The sequence below is a fragment of the Salvelinus sp. IW2-2015 genome, linkage group LG4p (assembly GCF_002910315.2).
Source record: "Salvelinus sp. IW2-2015 linkage group LG4p, ASM291031v2, whole genome shotgun sequence".
In the NCBI taxonomy this organism is placed as follows: Eukaryota; Metazoa; Chordata; class Actinopteri; order Salmoniformes; family Salmonidae; genus Salvelinus; species Salvelinus sp. IW2-2015.
Genome location: NC_036841.1, coordinates 19,794,656 through 19,813,454, shown reverse-complemented (window position 1 = coordinate 19,813,454; position 18,799 = coordinate 19,794,656). Strand labels below are relative to the sequence as shown.

The window sequence follows — 18,799 nt, the reverse complement described above, 5'->3', positions numbered from 1 at the left end:
ATACCTTTCTATTATCATGCATATTAACAATAAACATTGCCATAAAAGCCATGCTGAAAGGGACATTTAAAAGACTAAATAAAAATGATATCCTGTTGATCAAATAATCTTGGGTTCTGTATGACTGGAATATGTTAGGCACAGTCCAATTAATTGATCAAACAAAAAATAATATTTTAAAATCACATTTAAGTCAATATATAAACAATACATTTTTATTTTTGCTCCAATCAGTTGTTGAATAGTTAATGTGCACTACTTAAGGTCAAGCCTACAGTACAATTATAAATATTCATAGTTTGTAATAGTCATCTTTATTCAGAAATTATCTAATGATCACTAACACACCGGTGCTGCACTAGATTTATACCCTGTACTAATTATTTTCTCTACCCTGTCAGAAAGTGTGATGGCAGTGCCAATTTATCTCTATTGTGAAATCTTTGATAAAGATCAGGGTGTGTTGCAGTCTGTCAGTCACGCTAGTGAGCCAGAGCAGGGAGAGCATGCACCCGTCTCTCCACTTCATTGCAATACTTCTCTGGAAGTCCAGCAGCCCTACAATTAAAATGAACAAACATCAATTACAAAACTAAACCTGACCATCCCCCCAAAAACACCTGGTTTACACACAGTGCTGTTGCTTTCACGTAATATTCTCTCAGTTCCCCTCAATTCTACGTACCACTTTGTCCCTTTACATAGTTAGTCCCCACCCAGTCCCTGTACATAGTTAGTCCCCACCCAGTCCCTGTACATAGTTAGTCTCTATCCAGTCCCTGTACTTACTTGAGCTCCCTGAGCTTCTTCTCCTTGATCTCATCAAGGCGGATGCGGCGATGGCGGGCCTCCTCATCCAGCCGGTCTCCCTCTTTGTAGACCTCCCTGCGCAGGGCGATGGCCTGCATCTCCCGCTCCCTCACCTGCTGGCGCACCCCGTCAGCGTGGCGCAACACCTTGATCCTGTGTTTCTCCTCCTTGTCCTTCTCCTTACAGATGGATACCTGCTGGGCCCTGGGGTGAGAGAAAAACTGGCTGTAAAACGCAACTGCTAATACAGAGACCTTTACTAACATTTTAAAGCCTGGTTGTCCAAGGCATAGCATAGTGTTATGCTTTGATTTATGAAACCGCCTGTAATACAAGTACAGTTATCGGGTTAGTACAGTAGTAACTACCCACTGGGCACAGATCAATTCAACATCTATTCCACGTTGGTTCAACGTAATTGCATTGATATGACGTGGAAACAACGTTGATTCAACCAGTGTATGCTCAGTGGGTACATTTACATTGTGTCAGGGTGTACCTCAAAACCCTGTCAAACTCAGCCCTCTCTCGCCCAGCCTCGATGGATAGGAGGTGCTCCTTATGTGTGACCTGCTCCAAGCGAGCTGCCTTCAACCTCTCCTCAACATCCACCTTCTTTTTGAGCTGCTCCTTCTCTTTTCTCCTCCAATCCCTCTCTGCTCCCTCCTGGTTCCTCCTGGCTCGAAACTCATCCTTACAGTCATACACAAAACCACTGTAACCATTCCTCCATACCTTTTATGATCAATTACGACAACAGGTCAGTGTGAGCCACTGTAAAACAAATGGAACTTTGGTGCTGCTCACCTGCTCTGCCTTGTGGTCTTTTTCTCTCTCCTGTAGGGCTCGCAGTCTGGCCACGTCCTTCTCCTTCTCTCTCTTGATGCGTCTCTGTTCAGCCTCGTACTCAGCCTCCCGCTCCTGTAGGGGTCACACAAAAGTATATTTGGCTGCGTTAACACAGGCATTCTAATTCAGATTTCCCCCCCCCCCAATTATTGATAAAAGAACTGATCTGATTGCTCAAAATACCAATTTGTGGAAAAAATATCAGACTTAGGCTGCCAGTGTAAACGCAGTCTTAGACACCTTTTTTGCCCTTTTGCTTTCTGACCCAAAACAAGAAGGCCAAAGACCTATAATAAAGTCCATAATGGAGTAACTCTTACCATTTTCTTGTGGGTGTACTCCATAGCCCGGAGGTCGGCCAGTCTCTCCTCCTCTTTGTYGCGCTCCTTGGCCAGCAGGCTGTCCTCGTTGATACGGAGGATCTCCTGCTGCAGACGCTGCTGCTCCTCCTTCTTCCTCTCCAGAGCCTGGGAGACACACCACACCATTCTCTTGTTCATTATTCCTTATGCCTTACTGCATTACGATTCATTCATTAATGATATTGATTAGTTGCAAGAGTACAAACAGATCTGGGACCAGGCTAATTCATGAGGAATTTCAAAACTGAAATTCAAAGTGGTAATACATTACCCTGGCGATAAGACTGTTGTACTGCACAAGGAGACTTGTCTCTAACTAATAATACCTCCAGCTCCTCCATCTGCATCTTCTCCAGGTTCTCCAGCATCTGCTGGCCCTCCTGCTCCTTCATCTCATTCTGCAGCATCCTGTCCTCCAGACGCTCCTCAATCTGGTTTATAATCAGCTGCTTTCCCCTATAGACACACACAGGGAAGACAGCTGAGGCATTACAGTTTGGAAGAGATGTAGTGTATTTGCTTTTAAATGGGCCATTGTGTGTGTGTGTGTGTGTGTGTATGTGTCCTCACTGGATCCTCTGGTGTTTGCGCAGCTCTTCGATTTGCTCCTGGGCCTCCAGGGCTCTCCTGCGGTCCACCTCCATCATGGCATCCAGCCGCCTCTCCTCCTCCTGTAGCTCAGCCAGGATCTGCTGCCTCTCCAGGATCTGGGCATCCCTCACCGCGTGGCACCGGGCACCCAGGATCAACTGGCCACAACAAAAGGGTACCATGCACAACACACACAAGGACACGGAGATGGAAGAGTCTGGACAGGGCATGGGTAGAATAACTGGGGAAAAGTGTGATATTGCAGTGATGTTGGGACTGAAGTTGAGATAAAACAAATAACAAAGAGTAGTGAAGTAAAGAGAAAGAGTGAGCAATGAGAGAGTGAACGGTTGATTCTCTTGCTGTACCTCATTGAGTTTCTTGACCTCGTCCTCCTGCTCCATCCTCATGGCGTTGGCCCTCTCCAGCAGGTACTGAGCTCTTTCCTTGGCCTCGGCCTCCAGTTCACTTAGGCCCTGGTTCTTTTGACGAGATAGGTCAGCCTGGCGGATATGGGCCTTCCTATCCTCAGCAGCATCCTGGTCAAGAAAAACAGCAACATTGAAACAGTGCAAAGGTTAGTTTGGGTGGGACCCTGTACTGCCAGTTAGTCACCCAGCTTTCATGTGGTAAAGGTTGCTTACAAATTCATCAGGTACATTTGTCCTTCCTCACCATAGCTGCTTCTCTCTCCCTCCTCTGGGATTCCAACGTGAACTCCCGCTCCTCCTTGGTTGAAACCAGAGAAGCTGTTGCTATCCGCTCGATATCAGTTGGGCGGAGGATGACAGACAACCCAGACGGATCCTTACTTGGGATCCTGGCAAAATGACAGCATGATTTGTTTTTATTTTGTAATTCACCACCACTTGTAAAATGTGATTGTGGGATATGTTTATTGGTGCAATGTAGGTTTATGGAACTGGATGGCATTCTCTTTTATAATGAGTAAACAGAATAAACAATGCCAAGTGTAGTACTGTTATGTTCACAAAGCATTAGACTTGATGATCACATCAAGTAACCGAATGAGAAGTTGAGGTATTGACTGATACTTGCTTCAGGTCTCGGATGAGGTCCTTTGTGATGATGCGAACTGTCTCTAGTTTCTGAGTCTTCTGACTTGGAGCAGACCTGGACTGGCCCCTGGGTCCAAACCGGCCACCCCTCTCAGTGTCCTTGACATTGCAGGCTGACAGAGCCTTGAGTAAGAAAATCCAACATACATTTACACCAACTCTCTATCTCACTCACATACATACACACACACACACACACACACACACACACACACACACACACACACACACATAGATACATACACACACACAGACCTTGCACAGTTCAACTGTCACATCTTATTGCTATGTGTTTATCCAATGCAGATCAAAGAAATGGCTGACATATGGCCCACCTGTTTTTGGGTTCCAAAGAGGCTCTCATCCACATGAGAGGTGAGTGCACGGGTGCGATAGCGACGTGAACGGGAGCTACCAGAGAGCCTAGATGAAGACCCTATACTCTGTGGCTGCGACAAAGTCAACAGTGTTGGTACTGGTAGAGTTATACAGTAATTGAAAGTGTGTACAGACCAGCAAATAATTATGACTTTCATGAATGTCATTTTTATGTCAAGCAAGATTGTGGGCCTGTCTCTGATTCTACTTACCATGATGATCGTCAAAAACAGTCCACTATCATCAACCAAAATAAATAACAGCTAAAATATTGACAGGAAAGTCACCATTATAATAACACAACGAATATCCAAGGTTAAGAAGCACCTAGTTAGCTATTTTTCGTTCTTAATTATGGGAGAAGTGCTTGGCATATCCCTGAAAATGAGATGTTTTGTTGTTGTGTATCCATGGAAACCCTGATCTTAAAACGGAAGAGTCCACGTGTCCTCTGTGCCCGCCCTCTTGACACAGCCAGATGAATCATCTATTGTCTTCTTCTATTGTATGTAACACACCGTCATGATGACACATCATAGTTCATGGCATTTTCGATAGAAAGTTCATGTTTGTGGTAGCGTGGTCATTGACTTGAATATCAGGCTTGGTGTACAGAGATTGAAAGAAATAGCCCACTGGCCACAGACGTCAGTCAATTCAACGTCTATTCCTATGTTTGTTCAAGTAATGTCATTGCAATGACGTGCAAACAACGTTGATTCAACCAGTGTGCGCCCAGTGGAAGGTAGTTTATGTTAACAAGAAACGTGGACTAACGAGAGAGGTAAAGAGCAGAAAGGTATTCRCACCCTTTGACTTTTTCCACATTTTGTTGTGCTACAGCCTGAATTTAAAATCGATTACATTTAGATTTTGTGTCACTGGCATACACACAATACCCCATGATGTCAAAGTGGGATAAAACATTTTGAATTGTTTTACAAACTATTTAAAAATGAAAAGTTGAAATGTCTTTTTATTTCACCTTTATTTAACCAGGTAGGCCAGTTGAGAACAAGTTCTCATTTACAACTGAGACCTGGCCAAGATAAAGCAAAGCAGTGCGACACAAACAACAACAATGAGTTACACATGGAATAAACAAACGTGCAGTCAATAAAGCAATAGAAAAAAATCTATATCCAGTGTGTGCAAATGAGGGAGGTAGGGAGATTAGGGAGGTAAGGCAATAAATTGGCAGTAGTGGCGAAGTAATTACAATGTATCAATTCAACACTGGAGTGATGGATGTGCAGAAGATGAATGTGCAAGTAGAGATACTGGGGTGCAAAGGGGGATTTAAAAATAAATAAATGACAATATGGGGAAGGGCTATTTACAGATGGACTATGTACAGGTGCAGTGATCTGTGAGCTGCTCTGACAGCTGRTGCTTAAAGTTAGTGAGGGAGATATGGGTCTCCGGCTTCAGTGATTTTTGCAATTCGTTCCAGTCATTGGCAGCAGAGAACTGGAKGGAAAGGCGGCCAAAGAGGAATAGGCTTTGGGGGTGACCAGTGAAATACACCTGCTGGAGCGCGTGCTATGGGTGGGTGCTGCTATGGTGACCAGTGAGCTGAGATAAGGCGGGGCTTTACCTAGCAAAGACTTATAGATGACCTGGAGCCAGTGGGTTTGGCGACGAATATGAAGCGAGGGTCAGCCAACGAGAACATTTTTGGTGACAAAACGGGTGGCACCAAACGGGTGGCACCACCACTGCATCCAATTTGCTGAGTAGAGTGTTGGATGCTATTTTGTAAATTACATCGCCGAAGTCAAGGATCGGCAGGATTGTCAGTTTTACGAGGGTATGTTTGGCAGCATGAGTGAAGGATGCTTTGTTGCGAAATAGGAAGCCGATTCTAGATGTAATTTTGGATTGTATATGCTTAATGTGAGTCTGGAAGGAGAGTTTACAGTCTAACCAGACACCTAGGTATTTGTAGTTGTCCACATATTCTAAGTCAGAACCGTCCAGAGTAGTGATGCTGGATGGGCGGGCAGGTGCGGGCAGCGATCGGTTGAAAAGCATGCATTTAGTTTTACTTGTGTTTAAGAGCAGTTAGAGGCCACAGAAGGAGAGTTGTATGGCATTGAAGCTCGTCTGGAGGTTAGTTAACACAGTGTCCAAAGAAGTGCCAGAAGTATACAGAATGGTGTCGTCTGCGTAAAGGTGGATCAGAGAATCACCAGCAGCAAGAGCGACATCATTGATATATGCAGAGAAAATGGCGGTTATAATATCGTTTAGGACCTTGAGCGTGGCTGAGGTGCACCCATGACCAGCTCGGAAACTAGATTGCATAGCGGAGAAGGTACGGTGGGATTCGAAATGGTCAGTGATCTGTTTGTTAACTTGGCTTTTGAAGACCTTAGAAAGGCAGGGTAGGATAGATATAGGTCTGTAGCAGTTTGGGTCTTGAGTGTCTCCCCCTTTGAAGAGGGGGATGACCGTGGCAGCTTCCCAATCTTTGGTGGATCTCAGATGATACGAAAGAGAGGTTGAACAGGCTAGTAATAGGGGTTGCAACAATTGCGGCGGGTAATTTTAGAAAGAGAGGGTCCAGATTGTCTAGCCCAGTTGATTTCTAAGGGTCCAGATTTTTMAACTCTTTCAGAACATCAGCTATCTGGATTTGGGTGAAGGAGAAATGGGGGAGGTTTGGGCAAGTTGCTGTGGGGGGTGCAGGGCTGTTGACCGGGGTAGGGGTAGGCAGGTGGAAAGCATGGCCAGCCATAGAAAAATGCTTATTGAAATTGTCAATTATCGTGGATTTATCAGTGGTGACAATGTTTCCTAGCCTCAGTGCAGTGGGCAGCTGGGAGGAGGTGCTCTTATTCTCCATGGACTTTACAGTGTCCCAGAACTTTTTGCATTTTGTGCTACAGGATGCACATTTCTGTTTGAAAAAGCTAGCCTTTGCTTTCCTAACTGCCTGTGTATATTGGTTCCTAACTTCCCTGAAAAGTTGCATATCGCGGTGGCTATTCGATGCTAATGCAGTACGCCACAGGATGTTTTTGTGCTGGTCAAGGGCAGTCAGGTCTGTAGTGAACCACGGGCTATATCTGTTCCTGTTTTTTTAAATTTATTATGTGGCATGCTTATTTAAGATGGTGAGGAAAGCACTTTTAAAGAATAACCAGGCATCCTCTACTGACGGGATGAGGTCAATATCCTTCCAGGATACCTTGGCCAGGTCGATTAGAAAGGCCTGCTCGCTGAAGTGTTTTAGGGAGCGTTTGACAGTGATGAGGGGTGGTTGTTTGACCGCAGATTCATTACGGACACAGGCAATGAAGCAGTGATCGCTGAGATCCTGGTTGAAGACAGCAGAGGTGTATTTAGAGGGCAGGTTGGTCAGGATGATATCTATGAGGGTGCCCGTGTTTACCGATTTGGGGTTGTACCTGGTATGTTCATTGATAATTTTTGAGATTGAGGGCATCTAGCTTAGATGAAGATAGATGGGGGGCAATCAATTCACATATGGTGTCCAGGGCACAGCTGGGGGCAGAAGGTAGTCTGTAACAAGCGGCAACGGTGAGAGACTTGTTTCTGGAAAGGTGGATTTTTAGAAGTAGAAGCTCGAATTGTTTGGGCACAGACCTGGATAGTATGACAGAACTCTGCAGGCTGTCTCTGCAGTAGATTGCAACTCCGTCCCCTTTGGCAGTTCTATCTTTTAAAATGTTATAGTTAGGGATGGACATTTCAGGATTTTTGGTGGCCTTCCTAAGCCAGGATTCAGGCACGGCTAGGACATCCAGGTTGGCAGAGTGTGGTAAAGCAGTGAGTAAAACAAACTTAGGTAGGAGGCTTCTAATGTTAACATGCATGAAACCAAGGCTTTTACGGTTGCTGAAGTCAACAAATGAGAACACCTGGGGAGTGGGAGTGGAGCTAGGTGCTGCAGGGCCTGGATTAACCTCTACATCACCAGAGGAACAGAGGAGGAGGAGGATAAGGGTACAGCTAAAGGCTATAAGAACTATAAATCTTGATTCAACAAGTACTCAACCCCTTTGTTATGTCAAGCCTAAATAAATTCAGGTCAGGAGTAAAAATGTGCATAACAAGTCACATAATAAGTTGCTAAAAATCACTCTGTGCAATAATAGTGTTTAACATAATTGTTGAATGACTACCTCATCTCTGTACCCAACACATGCAATTATCTGTAAGGTCCTTCAGTCGAGCAGTGAATTTCAAACACAGATTCAACCACAAAGACCAGGGAGGTTTTCCAATGCTTCACAAAGAAGGGCACTTATTGGTAGATGGGTGAAAAATAAATGTAAAAAAAAMCAGACATTGAATATCCCTTTGAGCATGGTGAAGTTATTAATTATGGTGTATCAGTACACCCAGTCAATACTGGGCATCCTTCCTAACTCAGTTAAAACAGTTATAGAGCTGAATGCCTGTGATAGGAGAAAACTGAGGATGAATCAACAACATTGTAGTTACTCCACAATACTAACCTAAATGACAAAGTGAAAATAAGGGTGCCTGTACAGAATACAAATATTCCAAACATGCATCCTGTTTGCAACAAGGCACTAAAGTAAAACTCATAAAAATGTGGCAAAGATATAAACTTTATGTCCTGAATAAAAAGTGTTATGTTTGTGGCAAATCCAACACAACACATCACTGAGTACCACTCTTCAAATTTTCTAGTATGATGGTGGCTGCATCATGTTATGGGTATGCTTGTCATCGGCAAGGACAAGGGAGTTTGTTAGGATAAACGAAACGGAACAGAGCTAAGCACAGGCAAAATCCTAGAGGAAAACCTCTGAGACAAATTCACCTTTCAGCAGGACAATAACCTAAAACACAATGCCAAATATACACTGGAGGTGCTTACCAAGACTATATAAATGTTCCTGAGTGGCCTAGTTACAGTTGACTGAAATAGACTTGAAAATCTATGGCAAGACTTGAAAATGGCTGTCTAGCAATGATGATAAACAACCAACTTGACAGAGTTTGAAGAATTTCAAAAGAAAAATGGGCAAATATTGTACAATCTAGGTGTACAAAGCTCTTAGAGACTTACTGAGAAAGACTCACAGCAGTAGTAGCTACCAAAGGTGATTCTAACATGTGACTCATTTTGAATACTTATGTAAATTAAATATTTATGTATTTGATTTTAAATAAATTTGCCAAAAAGTCTAAAAACATGTTTTCACTTTGTCATTATGGGAATTGTGTGTAGATTGGTGACGAAAAAAAAAGATTTAATCCATTTTGAATTCAGTCTGTAACACAACAAAATGTGGAACAAGTCAAGGTGTATGAATACTTTCTGAAGGAACAGTAAAAAAATATATACCGAATTTTGCAAAATGCATGCACACACACCGATATCAAAAGATTTTGCTCATAGATATACAGTGCATTCGGAAAGTATTCAGAACCCTTAACTTTTTCCACATTTTGTTACGTTACAGCCTTATATAAATGCGATATTTCATTTTTTTATTCATTTTTTTATTGTGTGTAGATAAGGGGAAAAAACAATTTAATCAATTTTAGAATAAGTATTCAGACCCTTTACTCAGTACTTTGTTAAAGCACATTTGGCAGCAATTACAGCCTTCAGTCTTCTTGGGTATGACGCTACAAGCTTGGCACACCTGTATCTGGGGAGTTTCTCCCATTCATCTATGCAGATCCTCTCAAACTCATTTCTGCACAGCTATTTTCAGGTCTCTCCAGAGATGTTCGATCGGGTTCATGTCCGGGCTCTGGCTGGGCCACTCAAGGACATTCAGAGACTTGTCCCGAAGCCACTCCTGCATTCTCTTGGCTGTATACTTAGGGTCGTTGTCCTGTTGGAAGGTGAACCTTCGCCCCCCAGTCAGGTCCTGAGCGCTCTGGAGCAGGTTTTCATCAAGGATCTCTCTGTACTTTGCTCCGTTCATCTTTCCCTTGATCCTGACTAGTCTCCCAATTCCTGCCGCTGAAAAAACATCCCCACAGCATGATGCTGCCACCACCATGCTTCACCGTAGAGATGGTGCCAGATTTCCTCCAGACTTGACGCTTTGCATTCAGGCCAAAGAGTTCAATCTTGGTTTCATCAGACTAGAGAATCTTAAATCCTTTAGGTGCCTTTTGGCAAACTCCAAGTGTGCTGTCATTTGCCTTAATCTGAGGAGTGGCTTCCATCTGGCCACTCTACCATAAAGGCCTGATTGGTGGAGTGTTGCAGAGATGGTTGTCCTTCTGGAAGGTTCTCCCATCTCCACAGAGGRGCTCTGGAGGTCAGTCAGAGTGACCATTGGGTTCTTGGTCACCTCCCTAACCAAGGCCCTTCTTTGGCCAGGTGGCCAGCTCTAGGAAGAGTCTTGGTGGTTCCAAACTTCTTACATTTAAGAATGATGGAGGCCACTGTATTTTTTGGGACCTTCAATGCGGCAGAATTTTTTTGGTACCCTTCCCCAGATCTGTGCCTCGACACAATCCTGTCTCTGAGCTCTACGAACAATTCCTTTGACCTCGTGGCTTGGTTTTTGCTCTGACATGCACTGTCTACAGTGGGACCTTATATAGACAGGTGTGGGCCTTTCCAAATCATGTCCAATCAATTGAATTTACCACAAATTGACTCCAATTAAGTTGTACAAACATCTCAAGGATGATCAATGGAAACAGGATGCACCTGAGCTCAATTTTGAGTCTCATCGCAAAGGGTCTGAATACTTATGTAAATAAGGTGTTTGTTTGTTTTTTCTAAATTAGCTAACATTTCTAAAAACCTGATTTCACTTTGTCATTATGTGGTATTTTGTGTAGATTGATGAGGGGGAAAAGTATTAAATACATTTTAGAATAAGGCTGTAACGTAACAAAATGTGGAAAAAGTCAAGGGGTCTGAATACTTTCCGAATGCACTGTAACTAAGTACAGGATCCCTAATGTAAACTGGATCTCATTCCTCCATTGGAAAAGCATATACGACTGTCTCACTTTAGCTTCTCCATGCTGTCCTACTTCAGCCACAGTTGAAGTCGGAATTTTACATACACCTTAGCCAAATACATTTAAACTCCGTTTTTCACAATTCCTGACATTTAATCCTCGTAAAAATTCCCTGTTTTAGGTCAGTTAGGATCACCACTTTATTTTAAGAATGTGAAATGTCAGAATAATAGTAGAGAGAAGGATTTATTTAATATTTAATTTCTTTCATCATATTCCCAGTTGGTCAGAAATGTACATACACTCAATTAGTATTTGATAGCATTGCCTTTAAACTGTTTAACTTGGGTCAAACGTTTTGGGTAGCCTTCCACAAGCTTCCCACAATAATTTGGGTGAATTTTGGCCCATTCCTCCTGACAGAGCTGGTGTAACTGAGTCAGGTTTGTAGGCCTCCTTGCTCGCACACACTTTTTCAGTACTGCCCACAAATTTTCTATGGGATTGAGGTCAGGACTTTGATGGCCACTCCAATACCTTGACTTTGTTGTCCTTAAGCCATTTTGTCACAACTTTGGAAGTATGCTTGGGTCATTGTCCAGTTGGAAGACTCATTTGCAACCAAGCTTTAACTTCATGACTGATGTTGCTTCAATATATCCCCATAATTTTCCATCCTGATGATGACATCTATTTTGTGAAGTGCACCAGTCTCTCCTGCAGCAAAGCACCCCCACAACATGATGCTGCCACCCCCGTGCTTCACAGTTGGGATGGTGTTCTTCGGCTTGCAAGTCTCCCCCTTTTTCCTCCAAACGTAAAGATGGTCATGATGGCCAAACAGTTATATTTTGTTTCATCAGACCAGAGGACATTTCTCCAAAAAGTACAATCTTTGTCCCCATGTGCAGTTGCAAACCATAGTCTGGCTTTTTTATGGCGGTTTTGGAGCAGTGGCTTCTTCCTTGCTGAGTGGCCTTTCAGGTTATGTCGATATAGGACTCGTTTTACTGTGGATATATATACAGTTTTTACCTGTTTCCTCAAGCATCTTCACAAGGTCCTTTGCTGTTGTTCTGGGATTGATTTGCACTTTTCGCACCAAAGTACGTTCATCTCTAGGAGACAGAACGCGTCTCCTTCCTGAGCGGTATGATGGCTGTGTGGTCCCATGGTGTTTATACTTGCATACTATTGTTTGTACAGATGAACGTGGTACCTTAAGGCGTTTATTAATTGCTCCCAAGGATGAACCAGACTTGTGGAGGTCCACAATTTTTTTTCTGAGGTCTTGGTTGATTTCTTTTGATTTTCCCATGATGTCAAGCAGAGGCACTGAGTTTTAAGGTAGGCCTTGAAATACATCCACAGGTACACCTCCAATTGACTCAAATGATGTCAATTAGCCTATCAGAAGCTTCTAAAACCATGACATAATTTTCTGGGATTTTCCAAGCTGTAGAGTCAATTTAGTGACTCCTGACCCACTGGAATTGTGATACAGTGAAATATAAGTGAAATAATCTGTAAACAATTGTTGGGAAAATTACTTGTGTCATGCACAAAGTAGATGTCCTAACTGACTTGCCAAAACTATAGCTTGTTAACAAGAAATTTGTGGAGTGGTTGAAAAATGAGTTTTAATGACTCCAACCTAAGTGTATGTAAACTTCCGACTTCAACTGTAGCTATGTTTGGTAAAGCGGGACAACTCAAAAAATTACTGAACTACAAAATTGAAACATAATATTGGCAACTTTATTAAATGTTTTTAATTAATAGGCTACTTGATGGTCAACAGATGCAAATGTATCATTCTCCACATTTAATGTCAGTTTCATTGAGGACTTTTCCCCATAACAGAAGCATGCGAGGGTTCCATTATGCCATTGTAGTCTACCATTTGATAAAATAAATATGTTGAAATAACTATATCGCTGGAGTCATGCAAATCAATTTGTTCCCCTTGTTTAGCCTACCTGGAGCTGGCAGACAAATTGAATAAATAGCCTATAACTTTTGGGTGAATTGTTGTGACCTTGTTATTATGCAATTATTAATGGCCATGTTAAATTAATTAAATTAGAAGTTATCAAAGCTCTATCGCAACTGACGATCAATTGCTATAAATCATTAGATTGACGGTAACAGTCAGTCAGATTAGGCTACAGGTAAAAAAAAAAAAAACGAATTATCATTAAACACATATTTAATTCAGTGATTGGAATTACGGCCACATTCTCAGTAGCCTATTCCCGCAGATCATCGATGCTTGACTACGGTTCGACAAATACAAATATTCTCTCTATAATAATCTCATAATGTAGACTAGTTTACCCGCACTGTATCTATCTGCGAGCTGTTGGCTAGAGTTCACGTGCCAAGACCAGAGTAGGCACATTTTGCTATCGAAAATGTGATGGAAACACATTGAACTTTAGATTTTTATTAGGTACATAACAAATGTTGCGAAAAAGTGTATGATGTGTGCACAACGTCATCGCGCACAGATTTGTATCTGCAACAAGTCCGTTTGGAAACATCACTGTTGGGAAAATGCGCATATTTCCTTTGTGTTATTCGCATTAGAAAATATGTTGCCAATTGAATGGAAACCTAGATTATGATGCATTTTCACACAAATCAACCCACCGTGATAATGGGGTTGTGTTTTGTGCTGATGGTCATCTCTCTTCACACACCCCCTGGGCTGAGGAGGATCCACCCTCTGGGCTTGCAGTCAGCATTGAACTCTCCAATGAATCATTAACTAATAACATCCAGGCACACTGGCAGGGAGGAACAGTCAGGATCAGCAAGAGGGGGGTGAAAGGTATATAAGAGGAATCAGGAGTGTCTATCATTTTCTTTACAGACTGTTGGACAATACAAGCAGCATTACAGAAGATAACAGCATCGGAGTAGGTCAATTCCATTATTGCCTCTTCCCTTTGGCCCTTGTAGAACTCGGATAAGGGAGGGGAAATCAGTCTTAGAGTAGAGAAGTTGACCATTAACCCCAACTATTGATTACAGCTCTCTCCCTCTTCTAACCAGCTCTGCACTGCACCGTGGATCCTGACACCAAAGTTCAGTCACTGGTGGCAGAAGTACTTCACACTCGAACAAGAGGAGCGTCTCCCCTCCTCTGTAGTTTTATTTTATAATCCTCTTTTATTTAGCACTTTTTTTCGGCACTGCAAAAATCATGGCAACCGCAGGGTATGGATATTACCGCACCACCATTTTCCTGGCCATGTTTGTGGGCTATACGCTGTACTACTTCAACAGGAAGACATTTTCCTTTGTGATGCCCTCTCTCATGCAAGAGATCAAGCTGGACAAAGATGACCTGGGTAAGAGAAGCCTCACTATTGTCTTTTCCTCTGTTTCTGTCTTGCATGTCCCTAACAACAATTAACAACTAAAGTTTAGATACTGCTGATAGTGGTCTGACTGATTGGTTTAATTGAACGATCATATGGGGATACATCAGTTAATGCTTTGTATATGTTTATATTAGTACCAAAATCAATTAAACATTGTTCTGCCTCTGTATTGTGTGCACTACCCCTCAGGCATGATCACTAGTAGCCAGTCTCTGGCCTATGCTATAAGCAAGTTCATCAGCGGTGTGTTGTCGGATCAGATCAGCGCCCGCTGGCTCTTCTCCATTGGCCTGTTCATGGTGGGTGCCATCAATGTGGTCTTCTCCTGGTCCTCCACAGTGGCCATTTTCTCTGGCCTCTGGTTCCTCAACGGCCTGGGTCAGGGCCTGGGGTGGCCCCCATGTGGCAGGGTGCTGCGCAAGGTAGGACCAGGAAGTAACACTGTAGTCCACGGGATATGAAGTTGTCAGACACGTCTAAATCAATTGCCTGCACTGTTAAAATACTGGTCAGTCAGTGTACCATTTTGTATATCCCTGTCCATTCAACACTAGTCGTGTCAAGCCATGAAGCACATCACTAGTCTGATATTATGAAATGTCATTCCCTTCTGCTCCTCAGTGGTTCGAGCCCTCTCAGTTTGGGACGTGGTGGGCGATTCTGTCCTGCAGTATGAACCTGGCTGGGAGTTTAGGCCCCATTATTGCAACGTTGATGGCCCAGAGCTACAGCTGGAGGACGACCCTGTCCATCTCAGGCCTCTCCTGTTGTGTGGTCTCCTTCGTCTGCCTGCTGTTGATCAGGAACGAGCCCAAGGACGTGGGCTTGCCCAACATAGACACTGGGGGGGCCAAGAAGGGCAAAGCAGGTCAGAGCTGGGAGCTAACCTCATCTTGTCCTGTGGTTGAAACATTGCAAAATATGTGCGACTGTGACGTGCACAGGTTTTATTTTGAACGCATGCCTTTTTGTGTATTGTCTGCATGTGCAATTGATTGTAAGGTCAGTAAAACTCTGTGTTAATGGACTCTGCACCCAGTGTGCCCCTCACATGCTAGCGTGAACAAGTTCAAGATCATGCACACTCTAAGTGATGTGCTAGTGTGACTGAAACCTCTCTCCCTTACCAGGCTCATCCAGTGATGAGACCACCTTCAAAGAGTTCATCCTGTCCCCCTACCTGTGGTTGCTGTCTGTGGGCTACCTGGTGGTGTTTGGGGTGAAGACAGCCTGCACTGACTGGGGCCAGCTCTTCCTCATCCAGGACAAGGGCCAGTCAACACTCATGGGTATGGAAGTCTGATACATTAAGACCTGCGTTTTCCCTCTGTTTTACGCAGGTTGACGTGTATTGTCATGAGGCATAACAGTGATTTGCTCTTAGATAGGCCAGCTGCAAAGTAAAAATTGGCTATAATGTAAAAATGTATTAAAACAAATATGTGCTTTTTGGTATTCATTTAAGGTTAGGGTTAGGGATTAGGGTTAGCAGTGTGGTTAAGGTTGGGTTTAAAATCAGATTTTATGACTTTGCCAGCTAGTGACCACTGCAGATTCATGACTAAAAAYGCTAGCCTGCCTGTTTTACCAGTATGCAATAGACTGCGGTTGATAACTCAATAATAACTGCCTCTTGTTAAGTTTGACTGAACGCAGCTCTTTTTCACAGGCAGTTCCTACATGAGTGCCCTGGAGGTGGGAGGCCTGTTGGGCAGTTTAGCTGCAGGATACTTCTCTGACAAGGCTGTGGCACAAGTGGGTTTACAGTGGCATCATACACTAATTCAGAGCTCTATACAGATCACTGCAGTGTTTGTAAGGTACTGTATTTCTTTTTGTACAGCAAGGCATGAAAAGYCATGGAAACCCCCGTCATTTTCTCTTGATCTCAATGATGGCTGGGATGTTTGGTTCCATGTATCTATTCCGGATCACTGTCACGCCAGACAGCCCAAAGGTATAGTGAACACATCATGTTCCATCAAAACTCCTTTCAGAGCCAATACACTATTAGACTGTTTGTTAGTTCATGTTTTGTTTTTTTATGTTATAAATTCAGATGTGGATCCTCTTCTTGGGGGCTACATTTGGCTTCTCATCTTACGGACCAATAGCCTTGTTTGGCGTGATAGCCAATGAGAGTGCTCCTTCAAACTATTGTGGAACGTCACATGCTATTGTTGCCCTAATGGCCAACAGTAAGTTTATCTCAACCAGATTGTCTCAAATTCTAATGAATGCTTTTCTCACATTTTTTGTATTGTATTCTGGTGTCTTGGCTTTACTAGCAGTACCAGACAGGTACACTACTGGTAAAGTGTTAGAACACCTACTCATTCAAGGGTTTTTCTTTATTTTTACTATTTTCTACATTGTACAATAATAGTGAAGACATCATATGGAATCATATAGTAACCAAAAAAGTGTTAAACAAATAAAAATATATATTATATTTGAGATTCTTCAAATAGCCATCCTTTGCCTTGATGACAGCTTTGCACACACTTGGCATTCTCTCAACCAGCTTCATGAGTTAGTTACCTGGAATGCATTTCAATTAACAGGTGTGCCTTGTTAAAAGTTAATTTGTGGAATTTCTTTCCTTAATGCCTTTGAGCCAATCAGTTGTGTTGTGACAAGGTAGGGGGTATACAGAAGATAGCACTATTTAATAAAATACCAAGTTCATATTTTGGCAACAGCTCAAGTAAGCGAAGAGAAACAACAGTCCATAATTACTTTAAGACATGAACCTCAGTCAATCCAGAAAATTTCAAGAACTTTGAAAGTTTCTTCAAGTGCAGTCGCCAAAACCATCAAGTGCTATGATGAAACTGGCTCTCATGAGGACCGCCACAGGATAGGAAGACCCAGTTACCTCTGCTGCAGAAGATACGTTTGAGTTACAAGCCTCAGAAATGTCAGCCCAAATAAATGCTTCACAGAGTTAAAGTAACAGACACATCTCAACATCAACTGTTCAGAGGAGACTGTGTGAATCAGGCCTTCATGGTCAAATTGCTGCAAAGAAACCACTAAAGGACACCAATAAGAAGAAGAGTCTTGCTTGGGCCAAGAAACACGAGTAATGGACATTAGACCGGTGGAAATCTGTCCTTTGGTCTGGAGTCCAAATTGGAGAGTTTTGGTTCCAACCACCGTGTCTTTGTTTGACACAGAGTAGGTKAACGGATGTGTGGTTCCCACCGTGAAGCATGGAGGAGGAGGTGGATGGTGTGGGGGTGCTTTCCTGGTGATATGGTCAGTGATTTATTTAGAATTCATTTATTTAGAATTCAAGGTACACTTAACCAGCATGGCTACGACAGCGAAACACCATCCCATCTGGTTTGCACTTAGTGGGACTATCATTTGTTTTTCAACAGGACAATGACCCAACACACCTCCAGGCTGTGTAAGGGCTATTTTACCAAGAAGGAGAGCGATGGAGTGCTGCATCAGATGACCTGGCCTCCACAATCCCCCGACCTCAACCAAATTGAGATGGTTTGTGATGAGAYGGACCGCAGACTGAAGGAAAAGCAGCCAACAAGTGCTCAGGATATGTGGGAACTCCTGTTGGAAAAGTATTCCAGGTGAAGCTGGTTGAGAGAATGCCAAGAGTGTGCAAAGCTGTCATCAAGGCAAAGAATATATTTTGATTTGTTGAACACTTCTTTGGTTACTGCATGATTCCATGTGTGTTATTTCATAGTTTTAATGTCCACTATTATTCTACAATGTAGAAAATAGTAAGAATAAAGTAAAACCCTTGAATTAGGTGTTCTAAAACTTTTGACAGGTAGTGTAGTTCAACAACTAAATCTGTATATCCTATTTATGAGAACCAGCCTAATTGACATTCCTGTATCATTCAGTTGGTGGCTTCTGCTCTGGACTGCCGTTCAGCACCATCGCCAAGCACCACAGCTGGGAAATGGCCTTCTGGGTAGCAGAGATCACTTGTCTCATCACTACCATCTGCTTTTTCCTGCTGCGGAACATCAGAACCAAGATGGGTCACATCCCCAAGAAGACTGAGTGATCACTACACCAACTCTCTGCTGTCAATGTGGGAAATTTAGGATAAGAATGTACATTCTTATTTATTAAGTGTTTTTGATTTGAAAAAGGCTCAATTGAATTGACGGGAGACATGGTCCTGTATATTCTTCTTTTAAGAGATAGTGAGACATGGAGTTGAGCGAGGGAATATTTATTTTCACTGAAGATGTATTCAGATGCAAATACATCAACCATGTTGTGTTAACTATTTTCAATGCTCATGGCATTAAACAGATTCCAGATTCAAGTATTGAAAATGTGTCAATGTGATAATTTGAAACCAAGACACTTTATGGTCAAATGTACTGCTCACTTTTTAAATTGGCACTGTACACAT

General features: G+C 42.8%; 2 protein-coding genes across 2 annotated transcripts; one reads left to right on the top strand and one right to left on the bottom strand.

Annotated features, from left to right (window-relative positions):
- Positions 1-69: 69 nt before the first annotated feature.
- Positions 70-4,452, bottom strand: LOC111960671 (cilia- and flagella-associated protein 45). The gene is made up of 12 exons (XM_023982803.2): positions 4,282-4,452; positions 4,027-4,140; positions 3,672-3,814; positions 3,288-3,432; positions 2,981-3,151; positions 2,592-2,770; positions 2,348-2,477; positions 1,980-2,126; positions 1,618-1,731; positions 1,310-1,503; positions 790-1,014; positions 70-558 (listed from the first exon to the last, which is right to left on the bottom strand). Exons 1-12 carry the CDS (start codon positions 4,282-4,284, stop codon positions 483-485), a joined length of 1,641 nt encoding a protein of 546 aa, XP_023838571.1. The 5' UTR covers positions 4,285-4,452; the 3' UTR covers positions 70-482.
- A 9,327-nt stretch (positions 4,453-13,779) lies between these two features.
- On the top strand, positions 13,780-18,719 carry LOC111960666 (glucose-6-phosphate exchanger SLC37A4). Its single transcript, XM_023982796.2, has 8 exons — positions 13,780-14,364; positions 14,587-14,819; positions 15,019-15,265; positions 15,528-15,686; positions 16,067-16,152; positions 16,241-16,354; positions 16,457-16,595; positions 18,276-18,719. Exons 1-8 carry the CDS (start codon positions 14,217-14,219, stop codon positions 18,440-18,442), a joined length of 1,293 nt encoding a protein of 430 aa, XP_023838564.1. The 5' UTR covers positions 13,780-14,216; the 3' UTR covers positions 18,443-18,719.
- Positions 18,720-18,799: the final 80 nt, after the last annotated feature.